A 23245-nucleotide genomic window follows, 5' to 3' on the forward strand; every position below is an offset into this window, starting at 1 on the left:
ATATGTATGAATATTCCAAACGTCATTTTAATTTTGATAAATACAAAAAAACAACAACGTAAACCTCTTTAGAAGGTGTGTCTTGCCATTACCATAACGAAATAACTTGAACACACCAATATCATCAAATAAAAATTCAGCCGGTGGACACCACGAAAGCGGGTTTCCTCCACAAGCGTCATATAAAAATACAAAAAAGGTTTTTACGGAATACAGGCACATTATTCCTCACCGTACGAGATAGGTAGAGAGATAAAAAAAAAAGAGCTTCTTCTTCCAACCCTAAGAGTCATACAGGAATATGCCCCCCCTTTTTTTTCTTTTTTCTTAATTTCCCTTCATCCTTTCTGTACGTGCTTACCGAGGTCAGCTGATACAGATGATAGAACGATCCTTCACTTCCCACAGATCTGGTCGCTGTTTCATGATCTGCAGTGCTCCTCCTGCGACATCACGCACTTCAATTGAGACTTCAGCCGCCTCAAACGCACGGCGTAGCAAGGAGGCCGCAATGAGAGAACGGTATCCAGCAGCACAGTACACAATGATACGCTTCACACTACTAGTTAATGAGGGTTTATGTAATTTCTTTAAAAATAAGTGACCTAGTTGAGGTGAAGGTCCATGGAATTCAACACTCCGGACTTTATTTAGGCTGTCGCTCGATTGTAATTTCACTCCGTCTAGTGCAGTCATTTGGCACAAGTCCGCCAAAGGAATATGAATACTGTTTTTGTGTGAACCATTCTTAAATTCATAAGTTGTACGACAGTCAATTACCAAAGTGCCTTCTGTAGGTTCAATGCACTGAAGATCTTGATACTTATCAACTCTTGACAAGGCAGATGTAGTGGTACCAATAACCCATACAAGTTGTTGTGGTAAGTAACGGGATGTGATAAACGACGGAAGATCCGTCATTATAGTGCAATAATGTGACTCATTTTCTGTACTACAAGCAGTTTGCAGTACTTCAGAGGACGGTTCAAGTTCCTTTGCGGTAAAGGCTTCAACCATAGCTCCTGGAGATATTAATGCTAACCGTTGCCGCACAAGTGGAAGTTCTTGTTTATTTGCACATATAACAACAACACTTTGGAAAGGCAGTAAAATACACTGAAGCCAAAGTTCTGCTTTTTTAACACCATAAGCATCAGCAGGAAAGTTCATAGGGACATTTACAGATCCTTTTAAATGTAACTTCTCATGTTCAACGGTATCTCTAATATCCAAAACAATAGGTAAACCACTACTGAAATTCTTATTATTACTATTATTATTATTATTATTATTATTATTATTATTATTATTATTATTATTATTATTATTATTATTATTATTATTATTATTATTATTATTATTATTATTATTATTATTATTATTATTATTATTATTATTATTATTATTATTATTATTATTATTATTATTATTATCAGTAAAAGTAGTAGTTGTATCAACAGTAAGAGATTCCATAGGAACCAACGAATGAGACTCTAGAAATTTTGCTCCACTTCCACCGAATGCAGATGGATATGAAAGCATATTCCATTTTCGTACATGTGAAAAAAGTACGGGTTTAGGAAGTGTCGGCCGTCCGTTTACATGTCTAGTGTATTCATTGACATCCAATATATTATCCAATACTGTACGAGAATGTTTCATTCGTTTCAAATCTCCCAGATGAGCTGCCCAGTAAAGATCCAACTGATGTGTTACATTACTATATCCACCATGAGAGGGAAATAGAATAACATGATCTAATGACGGTCCAGTATTACTAAGCTTCTCTGGAACTTCAAAGTATCTATTCCAGAGACGTTTTTTAAGAAAGCGTTGTGCAACTTCTGCAGCATCGATTTTGGTCAAACCACTCGGTGATAGGAATCCTGGAAAATCACTAAAGAATTCATTTCTTGGAAGAGCATCAACACTAATCACAGTACCTGTGAAGAGTGCTAGCAACACTGAGTCCAAATGCAATTCAACTATCATACACTCTGGTGAAAAGGAAGGAAGAGGAATTGCTCTTAACTGCAATCGTGAACTAAGCGTTAATGTCGGCCATTCTTCATCTGAAGAATCTTCGTTTTCTTGCGTCCATGGAATACCACTTAAGAGCACAGCATCTGGATGATTTTTTAACAGAGCATTATGACCCATTGAAATATCTACGAAGCAATATGTGAGAATGACCCCAACCAGTCGAAGATTAAAGAGAGAAAGATCTGCCTCATATATTGAAATATTCAATTGTGGATCAATAATAACTGCTGTTCGTTCCACGATATCTGCAATGAGAAAGGATGCCGTACGTGTCGCCTCATGTACGTAGTGTCGAAGCAGAAAAGGGGATGTATCGGGTGTCACGTCTGATTGAAGATTATGCATAAGAGCTAATGGAAGGAAGTGATAGGCCATGAAGAACTCTAGTTTTTCAAAAGCACTCTTTCCATCTGTTTCGTGTAGACGATCTACAATGGTAATTCGTTTTTCTGCCACAACAGCAGCACGAGGAGCGGTAATAATTGGATCTAATTTCACTCTCTTCCTCTTTTCACTGCCATGACTTCCTCCCTCTTCTTCCTTTTCTCCTTTTCCCAACACACACCTGTTGTCGTTCTCTTTGTTAACGTCATTCGCCTCTGTGCTGCTGCTACCAAAAAGTTCAAACTCCTCTACGGCTGGAACCATCAATGTGGCCATGACTCGCATGATGAGTGCGTAACGATTGTGGTACTGTCGCAGTCGGCGGGCAATCGCCTCGCACGCGGAATCGTCGAGGGAACCGGCAACTTCCAACAAGACGGGTTTAAAACACGCGGGGGGCCGCGGCGCCTGCACGTGGGCTGACGCATCCTCGTTCGTCATACCAGCATGCAGCTTATAATTAAAAGAGAAAAATAGAAAAAAAAAGAGAGAGAGTAATGGTATTTTTTTTTTTTTTTTGAAAGCAAGTTTCCTGTAGGAATGGGTCAATCAATGTATTAAATGATGTATATATATATATATATATATCTTTGGATAGAGAGAGAGAGAGAATGTGTATGGGTGGGTGTGAGAGAGGTAGAGAATAGCATAAAATAAGGAAGAGGGTAATGAATATCACCCCCAATCCATCATCATGTAATTTTTTTTTTTCATTATTTGTTCGTTCGAATATCCTCATAGTTATTATTACTTTTGTCGGTACTGTACCTCCCTCTTTTCTTTTTGAATATTTTTCACTTTCTTATATATATATATATATATATATATATATATTGTTTTTCCACTTCTAAATATGATCATTTCTCTATCATTTCCTCAAATGCCATTGAATCCACGGGTGGTCATTTGCGTTTTCGGTGTACACGACTCATCAACATCAATTCGTGCTCGCCTAAGAACACCACCACTACTACTGCCACTAGTATTATTATTATTATTATTATTATTAGTAGTAGTAGTAGTAGTAGTAGTAGTAGTATTTTGTTTTTTCCCTTCTATTCCCCGGCGTGCCACTTCCACCAGTCGTGATGAGACGACAAGTGCGGCATGGATAAATCGCATATTCAAGAGTTCCTCCTTCTTCTTATCCCCCTGCTGTTCCTTTCCCTCCTCATCCTCCTTATCCTGATCACCACTACTGTTGTTGTTGATCTCATTTGCCAGTACTGCCCAATTCGCCACCAGCTGTGGGGCCTGTGGTGGAAGTTGAAAGAAACGAAGTACATCAAACGCCGTTGGACGTGCCGTGGGTTCTTTACTCATGAGAGCAACGACGAGATCCACCAGTGGCTTGGAGTAACCCCGCCGCTCAAGCACCTCCACCGGTGGATTCGAGCGTAATTCCAGAAAAGGTGCTCCATGATGTGGAAGTGGTTCTCCAGACATAAGTTCAAAGAGTGATATACCAAAGGAAAACATATCACCTGCTTTAAGGTATTGTTTCTGGTTTAGCATATCGGAACAGAGATAGCGACAGTCACCTTCTTCCACGCTTACAATACTAAGTTGTGTTGGTACACTTAAGGCGGCTATATCTGTCACATAAGATGATTTTTGACTGTTTGGAGTAAAAAGTCGTTGTGGTCGTCCCTCTTCGTTTAAAACAACACTACAACCAAAATCAGAAAGTTTATAACTTCCATTTTCATCTATAAGCACATTTTCAGGTTTAAAATCCACATGTGCAATATTTATACTATGTAATGCATCTAATGCGAGTGCCATGTGAGCAAGAAAAACATACAACTCACGTTCATCCCATCGTTCACCTCTACGTCGTCGAAGTTCCGCCATATCCGCCACAGAACCACCTTTGCAGTATTCCAGTTGTAAATACATCTGTGGTGTACGTCCTTCTTCCCATGATTCCGTTAACTGTACAACATAAGGCAATCCACGAACGAGATTTAATATAGTTCGTTCTCGTACAAAACGCTGCCGTTGTTCTGGACTGGTTAGTGGAGGAGATACTTTTACCGCCACCAAATTTCCTGTACTCGTTTCCTCATAGAGTGTAACCTTCCCAAATGAACCACATCCCAAGTCTTTCACCTCACGATACTCCGTTAAGATGCGACGATTAAAAAAGTTAGAGTATTCCGTATCTGCCTGTGAATACTCCAGTCTCTCTGGCGAGGCATGAATAAAGGAATTGCTCTGTCCACGCCGTGGAAACCAATCCGCCTGCGGAGATTGAGGCTGCGATGGAAATAACGCAGAAGGGGAAGTAACAGCAGGGGGCGCCATAAGACGATTTCCACCGCCTACCCGACGTGACTGCTCCACACCGCGGTCCTGAGAAGGTAATAAGAGAGAACTTCTACTGTCCTCAAGTTGAAGGGCACTGAACTGTGAAAGCTCAGTGGATTGCCGCTTTCTAGAACCAACACTCTTGCGAAGTGTTTTGCTACCACTCCAAGTGTGACGGTGATTATTACTGATATGTGTAAACTGCATTTCATTATGTGCCTCATGTACAGTTCGTCGCTGTTTGGCTGGTGTTTCCGGTACTTTCTGCGGTGTCCATGATGAAGTTTGTTGTTGTTGTTGTGCAGGTGTAGGTGTACTACCACCATCCCTGTTTGGAATACCGTTACTGTACTCTAACGCAGAGAAGGACGGTGCAAGAGTTCCCATTTCTTTTTTTTTGATATTTTTTTTTGTTTTACGTCTATAGACAGAAGAAAATATCCCTGATAATGCCCTCTTCTTTTTCTTCTTCTCTATGTGAGTTTATGTCTAGAAAAAGAAAAGAAAAACAAAAAGAAAAAAACAACAAAAACAATGATACGAAAAAAAAGAAGGAAATAAAGAAAAGTGAATATCAGAATCACTGTAGTTTGAGACTCAAGAGAAGAAAAGAGTTTTTCCTCTTTCTTTCTGTATACTTTTGAAGATGTATATTGTATATATATATATATATATATACATATATATATATATATATAACTTTCAAGGAGCTGGTTATCTGTGATGACTTCTTCCAAAACTTCAGATGTCTCGTTACAAACAAAAGAAAAAGATTTTTTCTCTTGCCTTCTCTTTTTCCTTCGCCTAAACTTCTCAATCATCATCATCCTTCATTTCTCCATCACTACACTACAAAACACAAACACAAACAGGAAACAGATGTACACGTCATTTGCATAAATAAACACAGGTACCAGAGAGCCACAACCTTTTTGTTCTGCTGCTGATATTTCCTTCAAGCACTTATTCCACCTGGAAGCATACGGGGGAATTATCGTACCAAAAAAGAAAAACGAAAAAGAAGAAAACGTTACAAAGAACTCGTGTGAGACTCATGTCAAACACACAAACTCCTGTTCCCCCTTTTATCATCCATTCCATCCATCTCTCTTCTCACACCCTTCAACTCTCCCATATCCCTCCTTTTTTTGTTGTTGTTTATCCTCAGAGGATATCAATAGCACCACTAACACAACGTACAAACAACAGAGAAAGATAGAGACACATAGACACATCCATTCACTCCATACCACTCCATATATATATATATATATATATATATATGACCGTTCTTCTAATGTTTCAATTCCTTTCGTGCTTGTTGTGTCATCATTTCCATTCGTGCCTTTTCATACATATCACGCTGATGTTGTTCATAAAGTTGACTGAATTGTGCGAATCCATTCTTAGCAAAGGCGGCATAAAGCAGTGCGAACTCCTCCACACACGTCTGTTCCTCTGCACTGAGCTGAAAGTCACTCTCTGCCGTACTCGTTGGGACAACACACTTGTGAAAGGCACGGTGTACAATCCTCTGGCGTGCACTGTGGTGTGCCCGGTACTGTTCACCCTTTACAGTGTCGCTGACGAGTCCTGCCGATGATCCCTGACCCATTATTCTCTCTCTCTCTCTCTATATATATATATATATATATATATTTATTTATTTATTTATTTATTTATTTATGTATTTATTTATTTATCTATTTATTTATTTAATTTATTTATTTATATTCTTTATCGGCCGAATTTCTGTTTTCTTCTCGTTTTTTTGTTGTGCGCGTGTATGTGTGTGTCCGTTCCCCTGTTACTTTATTTACTTTATTATTTCTTTTAATGTGTTTCCTCCCCCCTATTCCCTTCTTTTTTTTCGTGTTGTTTATTTTTTTTTTATTTGCACAGAAAGAAAGAGAGAAGCACGATAAAACAAACAAATATACATATACAGAGTTAAAAAGAGACAGAGAATTTGACACAGATAAATATATTGAATGAAGAAGAAGAAGAAGAAAAAAAAAAAGAGCATATTCAGATGTATGGAAACTGTAGTGCGAAACAACCGCACATATGAACACTGGATTGCGGTGACCTTTTTTTTTTTTTAGTTCCACCTCGTCATCAGTATCGTAATCAGAGGCAAATAAAAGTGCGGAATCATCTCATCTTCACAAACAAAGACACAAACACTCACTCATTTTCCTCCCCTCCTCTATTGTTTACTTCCATTTTTTTTTATTCTTTGTGTGTGTGTGTGTGTGTGTGTGTGTTCACTGTTCTTGCGTTAGCCGGCCATACGTTCCATCTCTAGCAGCGCCTCATGCACCGCTGTTGTATTGGAAGAATCGTACGAGTGAATAGAAACAGTTGATCCAATTGGCAGACGAAGATACTCAGCGACAGTCGTTGTAGTAAAGGTTACTTCCGCACCACAGTTACATGGTCGGCGTGAACACGCACATGTCTGTCGTGATGCTGCTGCTGCTTTGTTATGATTAGCAGTAGTAGGAGCAGTACCCATACCAGATTGCACTGTGTAGCAGGTTGAGCCACCAGAGAAAAAGCTAAAAACTGTGTTGTTGTTAATGCGCAATGTGACAAATGGTAACGCAGATGTGGTAACACCACGAGTGCCAGCATGACTTTTTGTACCAACACCTCTATTACAAATACTAATTATACACACAGTGACATGATAAATCCCGTCCTGTAAGATCTCAATTACAGATGGAGACTGTGGACGCCATGCGAAGGGAAATCTTACCACATCACATAGTACTTCTTTTTCTTTTTCTATTACTTGTCCTTCTTCTTGCTGTTGTTGTTGCCGAAAAACAAACTCCGGTGGCGCTGCGTCAGCAGTCAACCATTCCCCTGTTAATGTATTCCGCACATTTAGTGCATTCCAAGGGATAGGAACATCTGGCGAGAGCATGGCAGCTGAGATGTGACCTCCACACCATTGCCATCGTGCCACGCTGCAATCCATCCATAGACGTGATGATGCTGAATGTACTTTTTTCATACCACTCCTCTTACATGCAGTTGCTATAGTGCGTTGTTGTGCAGGTAGAATAGGAGGAGGAGGAGTAAGAGGCGATGGTGATAATGATGATGATTGAGGCAGTGGTGCCATGAAATGAGAACGCATCATTTGCTTCCACTGATTTCGCAGCAATTTCACTTCCCGCACCATTTCCCTCAACATGGCTCCATCCGTCTCCCTACTATAAACACCACTACCACCTCCATTTTCTCCCTCCTCCACTTCTTCTCCCTCTTCATAATCCTTCCTGTTGGTGTTCTTCCCCCTCTTCGTGGCCTGCAGACCCGCGGCGAGTCCGTCCACCTCCTGCTGTATTTCCGCCAGCGCCGGGAGGAGGACTGTTGTCTGCAGCTGCTGCGATTCCCGCCTGTACGCTTCTACTGTTTGTTGGAGGCGATCGACGGCGTCGCGGTCGTGGCGGTAGCGGCGTTCTTTCAGCCGCGCGTCTTCGGCGACGAGGGAGACGGCGCTGCGGGTGTCGGCGATGATCGCATTAAGTTCCGCGAGTCGGCGGGCGGCGGCGGTGGAGGCGCGGAGGAGAAGTCCGGCGGCGGCGGCCACAACCGGCTGGACATTCCGCCACGACCGGCCGGCCGCAAGATCCCGCAGGGCCGCCGCCAACTCCTCCTCCATGCCGCTTAACACAACATTATTGTTATTGTTATTATTATTATTATTGTTATTATTATTGTTATTGTTATTGTTATTGTTATTGTTATTACTATTGTTGCTAGTGTAGTTATTGTGGTTGTTAGTGTACGGGTCCTCGTTCTTGTGTTGGTAAGGATAGTCATGGGGGTTGGGGTTGGTGAGGGGAGTTGTCATGAATGACCGTGCAATCCAAGCGAAGGTGTACGGCAGAGGGAGAGAGGGGAGACGATCTATGTGGAGTGTTCTGTTGAAATACGATAAATAAAATAATTACGAAAAGAAAAGAAAAGAAAGAAGAAAAAGAGACAGATTGTTTATCGTAATGTTAATTTGGGGAAATAATTACAAGAGAATTAACAGTTTCTCTGTCTCTTTCTGTTTTTATGTGTTGGAGAGTGTTGAGAAGGGGATGCGGTGCTGTAAAAGAAAGCGAGCGTGGTACTTGCAAGGCACCGCCTTCATCTTCATTTCCCTACAATAGCAATAATAATAATAATAATAATAATAATAATAATAATAATAATAGTCACGCATACTTTTTCTTGGCCTACAGTTGCAAATTCTCACACATCTTCTTTTCACACGGCAAAGAAGTTGCCCATATTCAAGTTCCACGACAGCGAGGCAAAGAAGTGGAAAAGAAGAAGAAATGGAGAATGACAGACACCAAAAGAGAAAAAAAAAAATACTTCAAAAAAAAAAGAATGAATAAATAAAAAAAAACAAGAAAAGAAAAAAGTAACTACCGAGTTCAACGAAAACAACAACAGCAACAACAGGTTGTTCACTTGTCTACACATCTCCTTTTTCTCTTTCTCTTCCTCCCATAATAATCATCCTCATCATTATTACTAATCATTACCTCTATCATTTTGTTGTTCTGTCATTCTCCTTGATATATATATATATATATATATACAACCTCTCTTTTCCCATTCATTCATTCACTCATTTGCTTCTTTCTTTCTCCCTTACTCTTTACTATCTCTCTCCCCTTCTTTTCTCTTCTATTTAATCTTCCTCCCTCACAATGCGTACACGGGGCAACACACCACCAATCCAATCATCATCATCATCATAATGTTGATCCTTTACAACTTGAAGGAGCGTGCGATGGCCTCCGTGACGTGTGCCTGGTCGAGTTCCTCTGTCCACTCCGTGTACGTCTCATCCAACACACGCCGCAATTTCTGCTCCGCCCGCCGCTCCTGCACAAAGTGAATCACCGGCAGTTTATTATACACAAACGACGGCACCATGAGATCGGTCCACACCATTGGCATCCAGAAGAAGAAGGCGTAGTACCACACAAACGTCCATGAGGCCAAATACCACGTGCTCATCGGCTCCAAGTGACGGCGGGCGACACTGACGGCGTTATTTACATTTACAGTGCTGCTGTTGTGGCTTGTGGGTCGCGCCATATTACCCGCACGTGCGCCGAGTCGTCGGAACATGTCTTCTTTATCTGGGAGTTTTTTGTTGGTGTTAGTATGTTAATATAAATAAAAATAAATATACTATATGTTTTCTATTTCCACTTTGGGTTTTTTTTATTTATTTTTCTTTCGTTATCTTGCGCTACAACTCTTTTTCCTCCCTAGCTAATCTTTAAAATACCTCCCGGAAAAAAAAAGGGTAAACAAACAATACAAATTAATAAAAGCAGTCGAGGAGAGAATGGTACAGATGTAATTACCAAATAAGTAGAAATAAATAAAGAAATAAATAACCTACCCTCAAACCCAATACAAGTAACAAAAAAAAAGAAACAATATTTGTTTTAACTCTATATTTACCATCCCCTTTCATTTGGCATTCGGAGATACCTCTTCGTCAGAGTCAAAGAGACTTGATTGCCCCAATTCCATTTCACATATTCCCATAAACAAAACAACGATCGAGCTTGTGAGAATAGTATGAAATACCCCAAATTGGAGTCCAATTTTCCGGATGATAACTGCTCACAGTTAGGCAGATACTCGTATCTGCTTTAAAACGCCTATTGGGTGTAAGCAAATAAGTATCAAGTGATATTAATGGGTAATTAGAAGGAAACTTTGGTTTAACGAGATATCGTCCACCCTCATACGCTCTGCAGAACACGTCCTCTGAGATTAAAAATACAATTAGACATAGAAAGTAAACGTATTCATATTAGTATATATTATGTGTATTGAGACTCAACAGGTATACAGGTGTTGATTTTACTGAGAGTAATTACATTTCATCAAAGCTGTTTTACAGTTTCTTCCTGTAAACACTGGTAACCACTTCATTTGCATATGCCTTTTTTGTTTCCCTTTCCTTTTTCTTTTCACTGAAACAGGCACACAGTGTACCCTTCAACTGTGAAACATAAATCAACCTATAGTACCACTAATAAAAAAAAAGAAAAAAACAACAACAACAGGAGCGTGAAGAAAAAAAGATAATATTAATCCTTCATAACATAAACACCCACTACTCCCCACATTCTCCAAGGTTATATATATACATATATATATATATATATATTTTTTTTTTTTATTTATTTATTTATTTATTTATTTATTTATTTATTTATATTTCCACACCACCACACCCCATCTCTCTTTCTCTCTCTCTCTCGCGTTTCAGTTATTTCTATTGCTGCTCCTTCGACCCACCGTGTGTTGTGAGAAATTCACGCAATTCTGCCGTGAAGGGCCTTACGGCATCGTGGAGAAAACACACCACATCGTGCAAATCCTCTTCTTGCCGCTCCACCCGCCCGCGTAACTCACGCAGATGCGACTCCATCACAGCACTTCGCGTCACTAACTCCCGCAGCATTGCCGTACTGCCGCTGCTTCTTTTTCTTCTATTCTCGTGTGCATTCCCCTCCATACGCTGTCGTGACTGTCCACGTCTTTTCCCACTACCACTTAACACTTCCACAGTTGATACTTTTGGTAGTGTCGGTGGCGGGGCGATGCAACAGCCCTGACTTGCCGAAGGAGTCTCTCTCTTGCCGTTATGATGAACCACACGGCTCCCAGTGCGTTTTCTGCGGTCTACTTTTCCTCCCACTGCAGAAGCACAGCGAGTCGTCGTCTCAATTGGAATTTGACTGCAAGCCCTACAACTGCGTGTTACTTGATGGATTCCCTCCTCACGAGGGAGTCTTCTACAACGTCTTTCATGCGTTAAAAAAGGAAATGATTTTCTATTTTGTTTTCTATGATGTAGTAGTTCATACTCTTCTCTCCCCTCTGATGCATATGTCTCCCCCTTCTCCTGCGGAGTATAGAGATGATGCATTTGGGGCAATGTAGCACACTGACACTCTTGACGGGAAAGCTCATCTGCGGTAGTCTTCTCATCAGACACAACTAACGAAGGCATTAAAATCTTTTGTGGTAAACGCTTGCTCTCATTAACGTGTTCACCATGTACTGGAGAGACAGTAGCAGCAGTAGTAGTGGTAGTAGCATCAACCACAGCCGTTGATTGTATGGTTGCTGTTGGTATTGTTATGATCCTCTCTGGATGCGATGGCATTGGACTTCCCCCAAGAGATGTCTCTCTTGCCGAGATTGTTCCACCACTTAAACGTCGTGCTGTTTCATTAGAAATACGTGTTTCTCCTCCACTTAACGCCCCCATTGAAGAAAATCTACTCCGCAGAAACTCCGCAAGAGAATGAGGACGCGTTGGTGTTGTATCCTCCGCAGCAGTCCAGTGAAACGGTGGACTACTGCCACCCGCAGTTCTCGTGCCTCGCACTATTCCCTCATCATCTTTTGTTCGCAGAGTTGGTCGCGATGATGTCTCGGCCGCAGAGGATGAACTCATACCACACAATTCACTTGAAACAGCAGGACGATGATAGGAAGGGAGATCAGATGTTGTTGTTGTTGTTACTGCAGCAACGGCAGCAGCAGCAGCAGCACCGTCACTTTGACCTCCTGTTAGGAATCGTCCATTTGATACGGACCGAGTACACTCAGCACATTTCTGCATTAATACCATATTTTGATAATGTTGTATATTATTTTTATTGGCATTATTGTCAGCACAGCATGTATTGGTAGTTGATACCCTATCTGAACTCATTTGCACATTCTGTAACTGCTGTCGTAGAGAATCAATTAACGCATCCCGTTCCCCAAGTCGCCGCGCAAGCTCATGATGTGCGTCTAGCCAGTTCTTTCGTTCATTCTCACACTGCGCCGATACCGCAGCGCTATATGTATCTAAGCGTTGTATCTCAAACAGAAGCCTTCGTGCAAGCTTCTTGTAGGCTTCTTTAATCTCTTGCCGACTTGGTGCTGTTAACACCGTACTATCTCCGGATGAAGTTTCTGTTGGGGCATTCGGTAATAAGGACGAGCCCTCTGTGAACACATCCGGTTTCACGGAGGAGTCTTGCAGGGAATCTCCTTCTCTATTTTGCACAACAGGACTAATACTAGTACTATTATTATTATTACTATTATTATTATTATTATTAGTAGTAGTAGTAGTATTAGTATTAGTATTAGTATTAGTATTAGTTATAGTAGTAGTAGAAACAGTGGGATGCTGAACAGCAACAGCAGCAGCAGATACGCCGTTTGACCTCGTCATTTGCATAGAAACTACACCGCCACTACTCGTTGTTTCCATGCACGGCAATGCGGTTGTATCACCACTAGGAGGTGCTTCTAATGTATCATCTTCCATCTTGCGATGACGAAGGGATGATAGCACGACACTCCGCGCCAAACAAAATCCAGTATCGTTATTATCATCATCATTATCATCATCTGCAGTTACAGAAATAGCGGAGATGTTAACATCCGACGTGAAGGCCACCTCACCGCTCGTACCAACACACGGACCCCATTTCTTCTTCATTGGCAAGATAACACTATTGTTAGTAATATTATTACTATTGTTAGTACTACTATTACTGCTGCTGGCATCTTGTCTATGCGTGAGACGGCGGATTGTCCCTATGAGAGACTCAATATCATCCCGCAGAGACATGGACAGCAAGAGAATTATACAGATAACGCCAACAAACGCTAAAGAGAGAAAAGAAAAATGTTAAACCGAATAAAAATAGGAAATGAATAAAGAAAAAGAATAAAATAAAAACAAACAGAGATGTATATAGCCAATCATGATGTTGAGATACAGAGCAAGGAGGAAAAAAAAAAAAAAATAATAATAATAATAATAATAATAATAATAATAATAATAATAATAATAGAGAAATAATATTAACAAGTAAAAAAAGAAAATAAATAAGCCCTTCCCTCCCTTCTTATCCTCTTTGCTCATTCACCCACTGCTGCTTTTTTCTTCGATTATTATCAGGACGACGCCCTTCTTTTCAGGTTCCAGAGGAACAAAAAGAATAACAATAACAACAACTAAATAAAAATCCCAGCAAGAACAAAAAACATATATATACAGACACAAGTCCCACATAAAAAGTATAAAAGACAAAATCGTCATGAAAAACAGTCTCCACGAGAAAATAAAGTAAAAATAAAATAAAAAATCCCACGTTACAGCGATCCTGCGTAGACGTATAAACACACGGTAAAAACTTGTCCGGCTCAAAACTGTATATATCTACAATACTTGCAAAAAAAAAAAAAACTTTATTTGAACTAGTACTCCATTCCTTACTTTATCCCCAAAAGAAGAAATAGAAACGGCAAACGAGAAAAAAAAACGACTTGTCCTATATCATCTGAAAAGACCATACAGTACCGTTTTCTAAAAAACAACCATATCGATTGTTTTTTGCCTCTCCCTCCTATTGCAAGCATCACCCACTTTAATTTCGTCTACATTCTTGTTATGTCCTCTCCTCTGGGTTATTCTTCTGGCACCAAACCGCACCTCGCTGCTTGTATACTGTGAAAACGCAAAAAAAATTTTTTCTATCCAATTATCGCTGCCTCTATTCTAAATAATTCCAAATAGGCACCGCTTTTGTTGAAAATATCCATTATCGTCGTGTTGTTAATGCAAATGTTTGGATTTCCCATCAAATGTTTTTTTCTTTTTTTTTCAAACCACTGTAAAAAAGAAAAAAAAGCCAAAAGAATGGCACCACTGTTGCTGTTTGGAAAATCATTTGGAACTCCTGTTCACACCCACTCTCTGTCTTTACCAAAACCTCCCCAATGCACTTAAACAGAAGTGAACAGCGCACAATCACGCGACGCCAGCCAAAAAACTAAAGAAAGCCGGGAATTTCTTCAGAGTTGGAACGGGGTATTTGCTCGCAAATAATTTTTTTTCTTCCAAATCTTCTGTATCCAAAAGTCCTGCACTTTCTCTCTGCGGCATGAAGCATAAGCAGTTTGGTACACAACTAACTTCCCACTCAGGCCTGTAAAGTGGGCATCCCTTCATTTAGGGCATATACCCAGGATTCGAAATATAAACATCTCTTATTCTAAGTTGGGTTTGGTTTAGCTGGTGTGGAATAAATTGGACAGAAAGCAGACCTCTGAAAAATGTCCTCGCGTTATATTTAAAAGGAATTCCAAAGCCCTATTAAATGTGTGAACTTTTTTAAATCTTTTTCCCCTTACGAGCTTTGTATTGCCAGGCTCTTTTTTCTTCTCTGTTAAGACCCTATATTCCACGAATATCCCAGCCACAAGCCCCTAGGAGGATATATTCTTGTAGACTCTCGTTTTAGACTATCCGTTACACCAATTTATTCAATGCCATTACTGGATTTGTTCCAGTTTGGCTTTACTTGGCAGATGCGGGGGTATTGTTTCCATAACGCCATGCTGTTGCAGAGTTATTTGGGATAATTTGTTGGGAGTTTTCCTTTTTTGCAGCATTTCATTTATCCCATTATCACGCCGCATCAGCAATTCATGTGTTTTTTTTTTTCTTTTCCGGTTCGGATTATGTCTCCACTTACATTTCTCTTCTGTTCGGCTCTGTTCGGAAACCCTCCTCCTCTAAATTACGCCTGGTGGTGGTTGTGAAATATCAATTCTAGTTCTTCGTAGTTCTTCCAGTTGAAGGACCCAAAAGATGAACGCCGTTCCTTAAAGGCACAGAGATATAGATATAAATATAGAACTCACAGTTCCGTGATATGGTTAATTCGACCCATTGAAGTAACGCAATGCATCCTCATTTATTATCCTTTTCCCTGTCCTCTGGTTCATTTGTACAACCACTGTATTAACACTTGTAAGGCAAGAATTCCACCAAAATGATGGGTTAGATGTGGAGTAGTCACAAGGGGGAATTCAAAATAGAAAGTTGTGGTACTATTACGCTGCATAAACTTTGCAAAGATGAATGTACCAGGCGATCATTCCAATTTCCTTGTAAGTATGCTGCGTAGACAAGATGTATTTAACTTACTACTGTTTTAATTTTAAAATTTGCACTTCGCCATGATCTATATTAAGATAAATCCAAGGAAAGAAGAGGTTATTTAATTTCTATCATAAAGAAACAATAAAGAATAACTATTCTTCTGGTAAGCTCTCATAAAAACCATCATCAAAAACTTTTCCCTTAAAAGAAAAGACAAAAACACATATCCCCCATATAGATAGAAGTATAACAATTGATATATGTTTATAGAGTGCATGTTCAGCTGCACACAACATGTATTTGCAATACCTTATATAGGTATTATATTTGTAGATAAATACGGAAATTTACTTATCCATACATATCCACAACTTCCAAATAATATAAAAAAGAACACAAAAGATTACAATATAAAGGGATATAAAAAGAACCTCACCCAAAACCATGAAACAAGGGGAGTCAAGAAACAAAAAAAAATAAGCAAAAAAAAGATGATACCACCAATAGGGGGATCTTGGTTTCATATATATAGAAAGAGCACAGAATGACCACCTTTCAGAAATACTATCCTTATCCTACAACGACAAGGTGGCACGTGCACAAGCAATTTTTTACCCTAACCTTATGATATATGACGAAAATAACAGGTTTAATTAAAATCAAAAAAAAATCAAGGATAAATTATCTATTGATGCCTTCTCCCAATGCATCAAAAGCAAACGAAGAAAGAAAGAAGTAAGGAAATTAATGCAATTACTTTGGAGCTCTTACGAGACCCTGGATGATGATGGCAACCAAAAATAAAAAGCTTGCACCACAAATGAGGAAGAAGCCAATTGAAAATTTGTATTCTTTGTCGTAAAGGGGCGCGTACATCTCTGCTAAGAGAATATCATCCTGGCAGTAGCACTTCAAGTAGCCAAACAAAGAGAGAGCAACACTGCCTGCACACCCACAAAGAGAAAGTACCATTAGCATCCACAAATACACCAAGAAACAGCAAGTGGTTTTTACAAAAATAAGCTGCGCCACCGCGACAGCGACAAACATTCCACCAAACACAACACCAGCCAAGACACCTGCACCAGAAATAAGAGAAAACAAAAAGTACTCGCTACTGGTGCTGTCCATCACCATCGTAATGACACTAGTAAGAGCTGTGATCATCTTGGTGTATCATAGGGTTTGAATAACCTTCGTAATACCAACATCCTTTTCAAACAGAGGAGATACGTTTGAGCTCACAGCAGACGCAGTACCCAAAAATGCTGTAATCATGACAGATACTTCCAACAAACCCATGGTTCCTTCTTTGAGTGTTTGCCTGAGCTTCTTTTTGCCCTGCGGCCCCAGCCGTAACAGAAAAAAAAAGGGGAAAGGCAAGGCAAGAAAAGCACATGACAGTCCCCAGAACAACAGAGTCCGATGAGAATTCAGAGCGAGAGAGGGGAAAGTTGAAAGGGTCTCAACAACATCAACACACGTGTGCCTGCGCCGGCAGCGAAACCAAAAGCAGATGTACACACACAAACTAAGAGACAGACAGACACACACACACACATCGAGGCACCCCGAAGAGGGTCATATGTTTGTATAGCGCTCGTCCGCTGGCCTGTCAAAGTCGATGTCCAACTCGGCGATCCGCCAGTCCTCGTACGTGTTGTCCGGCAGCACTCTCCGAATGACGAGCGGGATGACGCCCTCGCGGAGCTCCTTCTGGGCGATGGTGAGGGGGTCCGTCTCGCCCTCGAGCGCCACCAGCACAGGGGCGTTCATGCTGATCTGCAGCGCCCGCGTGCCGAGGATGCGTGCCCGCTCGTACTTCGTGAGCACCGGCGCCGTCACGCGGTCCTTGTCGTCGCGCCGCGTCGCAGAGCCCGCCACCGCCGGCCCCACCGCGCCCACACCCGCCGCGTCGCTCTGCTCGTCGTCGCTGCGCGGGGTGCTCTCCTCGTGCTCCTCGCCAAAGTTGAGGCTCAGCCGGTCGTCGTCGTCGTCCCGGTCAGACATGCGCCTTCCTACCTCCTATCACAGCCAGCCGCCAGTCACACTCCACACAAGAGAGGGGGAGAGAAACACCACATGCACACAACAGCAGCAACAGCAATAGCAGTGGTGGGTGCTACCACCACCTCGCACACCAAGTGAACCCGGAGCCACAGGTGAAAAGAGAGTAAAAACAGAAAATAAATTGACCGAGATATAAAAAAGAAAAACAAATAAATCCTATAAAAAAAAAAAATACACTAGTCTAGAGCCTCTTAGACAGGATCGAAACGGGCTGTATACACATATAGGAAATGACATACTGAAAGACAGAAAAATAAATAAATCAGAGGAAAAAAAATAGTTGGGAGAGTAAATTAAGAGGGTGTCACGCAAAAGCTTGATTTCTAATAGTCTGTACCAACAGGTGGTTGCGAACGTAACAGGGCCAAACCCGGGGGACACAAGGTACAGACCACAAGCAATGCAGAGAGCCACCCCATATGTTTGTCTACGCGCAGCACTCAAAGATGTCGGCAATCAGAAACAGGCCACACGAAGCACATATAAGGTAAAATGCCAGCGAGAAGTTAAATTTTCGCTCTTGAAAGGAGCCATAGATGGGGGCAAGCAGCGCGTCATCCTGACAGTAACCCTTCAAGTACCCGTAGACAGAGAGCGCCACACAGACCCCAGCAGCGCAGAATGCAAGCAAGAGCAATAGAGATATAAAAACCTTAAGACAACATACTCTTGATCGCATAGCCAACTGGGCAATGGCAAGAAGAAAAACGATGAAGCCGAGACCGGCCGCTCCCACGGCAACACCTTCACTGACAGTGAAGAACGTCTTGTACTGTTCGCAGGGACTGTCAGCCACCTTGGAAACAGTATCAGCACCACCCGCCCTCGTCTTAGAATACCACAGTGTCTGAATCGTCTTGATTCCAAGATTATCACCATAGAATAGAGCAAAAACGTTTGCGCATGCAGCACACGCCGTGGCGGCAATTACAAGAATCAATACAATTATACGAGAGCAGATCATGGCTTTCGTGCAGTTGGTTTCGTGGGGATGGCCTTAAACTTTTTTACTGTAAAAATAAGAGAGAAAGGGGGAAAAATAGCATATCATCACCCTCCCGGCAACGCGTGAGTCAGTAAAGGGGAGGAAGGGGGCAGAAGGGAGAGAGGGTAACAAAACAATGCAGTGAAAGGACCCACTAAGAACAACAACAGAAACCATCACAAAAGTGAATAAACAATAAACCGAAACAACAGAACTTAACACCACTTGCATATATGACCCCGGAAAATCAGAGTACACAGTCACAAGAGCATAGCTAGAAGTATATAGTAGAAGTTGCGTGAAACCACACCATAAGTTACATCTATGCACCACACTGCATGATGGAGGTGACGAGGAAAATCACACATGCGGCACAGATAAGATAGAAGGAAACTGTGAAACTATAGACCCTGTCCTTGTAGGGACTGTACCGAGCAGCCAGGATCTCATCATCACGGCGATAGCCACTTATATATCCATACACAACGAACCCAACACATATCCCGCAAGCGCAGAAACCCAAAAGCATAAAAATGAAAAAGGGCGACCCCAAAGAAAGAACACCTGCAACCAATCAACAGCTGCACTCCATTCAATATATATATATATATATATGAGAGAGCTCCAAGAGCAGCTCCACCCACGGTAACACCCCCACAGACCCGGAAGTACGTCTTGTATTCCCCGCAAGGGCTGCCGTTAACATTCCCTCAGGCACAGCTGATCCCAGTCGTCTTGCTGTACCACAGTGTTTGAACCGTCTTCTTTCCACCGACATTCCGCTCAAGCACGGGAAATATGTGTGCACACACAGCAGACGCGCTGGCCAAAAATGCTGAACCCAACACAAATACACTGCGGCAGTTCATAGTCCCTTCCTCTTGTTTTTGCCCGAGCTTGTCTGGCCCTGCGGCCCCAGCCGTAACAGAAAAAAAAAAGGGGAAAGGCAAGGCAAGAAAAGCACATGACAGTCCCCAGAACAACAGAGTCCGATGAGAATTCAGAGCGAGAGAGGGGAAAGTTGAAAGGGTCTCAACAACATCAACACACGTGTGCCTGCGCCGGCAGCGAAACCAAAAGCAGATGTACACACACAAACTAAGAGACAGACAGACACACACACACACATCGAGGCACCCCCGAAGAGGGTCATATGTTTGTATAGCGCTCGTCCGCTGGCCTGTCAAAGTCGATGTCCAACTCGGCGATCCGCCAGTCCTCGTACGTGTTGTCCGGCAGCACTCTCCGAATGACGAGCGGGATGACGCCCTCGCGGAGCTCCTTCTGGGCGATGGTGAGGGGGTCCGTCTCGCCCTCGAGCGCCACCAGCACAGGGGCGTTCATGCTGATCTGCAGCGCCCGCGTGCCGAGGATGCGTGCCCGCTCGTACTTCGTGAGCACCGGCGCCGTCACGCGGTCCTTGTCGTCGCGCCGCGTCGCAGAGCCCGCCACCGCCGGCCCCACCGCGCCCACACCCGCCGCGTCGCTCTGCTCGTCGTCGCTGCGCGGGGTGCTCTCCTCGTGCTCCTCGCCAAAGTTGAGGCTCAGCCGGTCGTCGTCGTCGTCCCGGTCAGACATGCGCCTTCCTACCTCCTATCACAGCCAGCCGCCAGTCACACTCCACACAAGAGAGGGGGGGGAGAAACACCACATGCACACAACAGCAGCAACAGCAATAGCAGTGGTGGGTGCTACCACCACCTCGCACACCAAGTGAACCCGGAGCCACAGGTGAAAAGAGAGTAAAAACAGAAAATAAATTGACCGAGATATAAAAAAGAAAAACAAATAAATCCTATAAAAAAAAAAAATACACTAGTCTAGAGCCTCTTAGACAGGATCGAAACGGGCTGTATACACATATAGGAAATGACATACTGAAAGACAGAAAAATAAATAAATCAGAGGAAAAAAAATAGTTGGGAGAGTAAATTAAGAGGGTGTCACGCAAAAGCTTGATTTCTAATAGTCTGTACCAACAGGTGGTTGCGAACGTAACAGGGCCAAACCCGGGGGACACAAGGTACAGACCACAAGCAATGCAGAGAGCCACCCCATATGTTTGTCTACGCGCAGCACTCAAAGATGTCGGCAATCAGAAACAGGCCACACGAAGCACATATAAGGTAAAATGCCAGCGAGAAGTTAAATTTTCGCTCTTGAAAGGAGCCATAGATGGGGGCAAGCAGTGCGTCATCCTGACAGTAACCCTTCAAGTACCCGTAGACAGAGAGCGCCACACAGACCCCAGCAGCGCAGAATGCAAGCAAGAGCAATAGAGATATAAAAACCTTAAGACAACATACTCTTGATCGCATAGCCAACTGGGCAATGGCAAGAAGAAAAACGATGAAGCCGAGACCGGCCGCTCCCACGGCAACACCTTCACTGACAGTGAAGAACGTCTTGTACTGTTCGCAGGGACTGTCAGCCACCTTGGAAACAGTATCAGCACCACCCGCCCTCGTCTTAGAATACCACAGTGTCTGAATCGTCTTGATTCCAAGATTATCACCATAGAATAGAGCAAAAACGTTTGCGCATGCAGCACACGCCGTGGCGGCAATTACAAGAATCAATACAATTATACGAGAGCAGATCATGGCTTTCGTGCAGTTGGTTTCGTGGGGATGGCCTTAAACTTTTTTACTGTAAAAATAAGAGAGAAAGGGGGAAAAATAGCATATCATCACCCTCCCGGCAACGCGTGAGTCAGTAAAGGGGAGGAAGGGGGCAGAAGGGAGAGAGGGTAACAAAACAATGCAGTGAAAGGACCCACTAAGAACAACAACAGAAACCATCACAAAAGTGAATAAACAATAAACCGAAACAACAGAACTTAACACCACTTGCATATATGACCCCGGAAAATCAGAGTACACAGTCACAAGAGCATAGCTAGAAGTATATAGTAGAAGTTGCGTGAAACCACACCATAAGTTACATCTATGCACCACACTGCATGATGGAGGTGACGAGGAAAATCACACATGCGGCACAGATAAGATAGAAGGAAACTGTGAAACTATAGACCCTGTCCTTGTAGGGACTGTACCGAGCAGCCAGGATCTCATCATCACGGCGATAGCCACTTATATATCCATACACAACGAACCCAACACATATCCCGCAAGCGCAGAAACCCAAAAGCATAAAAATGAAAAAGGGCGACCCCAAAGAAAGAACACCTGCAACCAATCAACAGCTGCACTCCATTCAATATATATATATATATATATATATATATGAGAGAGCTCCAAGAGCAGCTCCACCCACGGTAACACCCCCACAGACCCGGAAGTACGTCTTGTATTCCCGCAAGGGCTGCCGTTAACATTCCCTCAGGCACAGCTGATCCCAGTCGTCTTGCTGTACCACAGTGTTTGAACCGTCTTCTTTCCACCGACATTCCGCTCAAGCACGGGAAATATGTGTGCACACACAGCAGACGCGCTGGCCAAAAATGCTGAACCCAACACAAATACACTGCGGCAGTTCATAGTCCCTTCCTCTTGTTTTTGCCCGAGCTTGTCTGGCCCTGCGGCCCCAGCCGTAACAGAAAAAAAAAAGGGGAAAGGCAAGGCAAGAAAAGCACATGACAGTCCCCAGAACAACAGAGTCCGATGAGAATTCAGAGCGAGAGAGGGGAAAGTTGAAAGGGTCTCAACAACATCAACACACGTGTGCCTGCGCCGGCAGCGAAACCAAAAGCAGATGTACACACACAAACTAAGAGACAGACAGACACACACACACACATCGAGGCACCCCGAAGAGGGTCATATGTTTGTATAGCGCTCGTCCGCTGGCCTGTCAAAGTCGATGTCCAACTCGGCGATCCGCCAGTCCTCGTACGTGTTGTCCGGCAGCACTCTCCGAATGACGAGCGGGATGACGCCCTCGCGGAGCTCCTTCTGGGCGATGGTGAGGGGGGTCCGTCTCGCCCTCGAGCGCCACCAGCACAGGGGCGTTCATGCTGATCTGCAGCGCCCGCGTGCCGAGGATGCGTGCCCGCTCGTACTTCGTGAGCACCGGCGCCGTCACGCGGTCCTTGTCGTCGCGCCGCGTCGCAGAGCCCGCCACCGCCGGCCCCACCGCGCCCACACCCGCCGCGTCGCTCTGCTCGTCGTCGCTGCGCGGGGTGCTCTCCTCGTGCTCCTCGCCAAAGTTGAGGCTCAGCCGGTCGTCGTCGTCGTCCCGGTCAGACATGCGCCTTCCTACCTCCTATCACAGCCAGCCGCCAGTCACACTCCACACAAGAGAGGGGAGAGAAACACCACATGCACACAACAGCAGCAACAGCAATAGCAGTGGTGGGTGCTACCACCACCTCGCACACCAAGTGAACCCGGAGCCACAGGTGAAAAGAGAGTAAAAACAGAAAATAAATTGACCGAGATATAAAAAGAAAAACAAATAAATCCTATAAAAAAAAAAAAAATACA

At 43.0% G+C, this 23245-nt stretch overlaps 12 protein-coding genes across 12 annotated transcripts; all 12 read right to left on the minus strand.

Moving 5' to 3' along the window:
• Nucleotides 1–366: 366 nt before the first annotated feature.
• LSM04_003637 (uncharacterized protein) lies at nucleotides 367–2868 on the minus strand (the record flags this gene model as incomplete). Its single annotated transcript, XM_067333103.1, has 1 exon — nucleotides 367–2868. One exon carries the CDS (start codon nucleotides 2866–2868, stop codon nucleotides 367–369), a length of 2502 nt encoding a protein of 833 aa, XP_067185654.1.
• A 435-nt stretch (nucleotides 2869–3303) lies between these two features.
• Nucleotides 3304–5124, minus strand: LSM04_003627 (Protein kinase domain; the record flags this gene model as incomplete). Its single annotated transcript, XM_067333104.1, has 1 exon — nucleotides 3304–5124. One exon carries the CDS (start codon nucleotides 5122–5124, stop codon nucleotides 3304–3306), a length of 1821 nt encoding a protein of 606 aa, XP_067185653.1.
• Nucleotides 5125–6031: 907 nt separating this feature from the next.
• On the minus strand, nucleotides 6032–6352 carry LSM04_006466 (uncharacterized protein; the record flags this gene model as incomplete). The annotated part of the gene is made up of 1 exon (XM_067333105.1): nucleotides 6032–6352. The coding sequence occupies one exon, from the start codon at nucleotides 6350–6352 to the stop codon at nucleotides 6032–6034; it is 321 nt and encodes a 106-aa protein (XP_067185762.1).
• Nucleotides 6353–7018: 666 nt separating this feature from the next.
• Nucleotides 7019–8413, minus strand: LSM04_004052 (uncharacterized protein; the record flags this gene model as incomplete). Its single annotated transcript, XM_067333106.1, has 1 exon — nucleotides 7019–8413. The coding sequence occupies one exon, from the start codon at nucleotides 8411–8413 to the stop codon at nucleotides 7019–7021; it is 1395 nt and encodes a 464-aa protein (XP_067185668.1).
• A 1109-nt stretch (nucleotides 8414–9522) lies between these two features.
• Nucleotides 9523–9888, minus strand: LSM04_006168 (uncharacterized protein; the record flags this gene model as incomplete). The annotated part of the gene is made up of 1 exon (XM_067333107.1): nucleotides 9523–9888. One exon carries the CDS (start codon nucleotides 9886–9888, stop codon nucleotides 9523–9525), a length of 366 nt encoding a protein of 121 aa, XP_067185746.1.
• A 1168-nt stretch (nucleotides 9889–11056) lies between these two features.
• Nucleotides 11057–13423, minus strand: LSM04_001670 (uncharacterized protein; the record flags this gene model as incomplete). The annotated part of the gene is made up of 1 exon (XM_067333108.1): nucleotides 11057–13423. The coding sequence occupies one exon, from the start codon at nucleotides 13421–13423 to the stop codon at nucleotides 11057–11059; it is 2367 nt and encodes a 788-aa protein (XP_067185568.1).
• A 3075-nt stretch (nucleotides 13424–16498) lies between these two features.
• On the minus strand, nucleotides 16499–16912 carry LSM04_006915 (uncharacterized protein; the record flags this gene model as incomplete). Its single annotated transcript, XM_067333109.1, has 1 exon — nucleotides 16499–16912. One exon carries the CDS (start codon nucleotides 16910–16912, stop codon nucleotides 16499–16501), a length of 414 nt encoding a protein of 137 aa, XP_067185790.1.
• A 414-nt stretch (nucleotides 16913–17326) lies between these two features.
• LSM04_006508 (RNA polymerase) lies at nucleotides 17327–17755 on the minus strand (the record flags this gene model as incomplete). The annotated part of the gene is made up of 1 exon (XM_067333110.1): nucleotides 17327–17755. The coding sequence occupies one exon, from the start codon at nucleotides 17753–17755 to the stop codon at nucleotides 17327–17329; it is 429 nt and encodes a 142-aa protein (XP_067185763.1).
• A 487-nt stretch (nucleotides 17756–18242) lies between these two features.
• On the minus strand, nucleotides 18243–18779 carry LSM04_001259 (Amastin surface glycoprotein; the record flags this gene model as incomplete). The annotated part of the gene is made up of 1 exon (XM_067333111.1): nucleotides 18243–18779. One exon carries the CDS (start codon nucleotides 18777–18779, stop codon nucleotides 18243–18245), a length of 537 nt encoding a protein of 178 aa, XP_067185549.1.
• A 1170-nt stretch (nucleotides 18780–19949) lies between these two features.
• LSM04_004539 (RNA polymerase) lies at nucleotides 19950–20378 on the minus strand (the record flags this gene model as incomplete). The annotated part of the gene is made up of 1 exon (XM_067333112.1): nucleotides 19950–20378. One exon carries the CDS (start codon nucleotides 20376–20378, stop codon nucleotides 19950–19952), a length of 429 nt encoding a protein of 142 aa, XP_067185691.1.
• Nucleotides 20379–20866: 488 nt separating this feature from the next.
• On the minus strand, nucleotides 20867–21403 carry LSM04_008569 (Amastin surface glycoprotein; the record flags this gene model as incomplete). The annotated part of the gene is made up of 1 exon (XM_067333114.1): nucleotides 20867–21403. The coding sequence occupies one exon, from the start codon at nucleotides 21401–21403 to the stop codon at nucleotides 20867–20869; it is 537 nt and encodes a 178-aa protein (XP_067185868.1).
• A 1210-nt stretch (nucleotides 21404–22613) lies between these two features.
• LSM04_001037 (RNA polymerase) lies at nucleotides 22614–23009 on the minus strand (the record flags this gene model as incomplete). Its single annotated transcript, XM_067333115.1, has 1 exon — nucleotides 22614–23009. One exon carries the CDS (start codon nucleotides 23007–23009, stop codon nucleotides 22614–22616), a length of 396 nt encoding a protein of 131 aa, XP_067185541.1.
• Between the last annotated feature and the right edge of the window lie 236 nt (nucleotides 23010–23245).

This window comes from Trypanosoma melophagium, assembly GCF_022059095.1.
Source record: "Trypanosoma melophagium isolate St. Kilda chromosome Unknown ctg9segment0, whole genome shotgun sequence".
Classification (NCBI taxonomy): Eukaryota; Euglenozoa; class Kinetoplastea; order Trypanosomatida; family Trypanosomatidae; genus Trypanosoma; species Trypanosoma melophagium.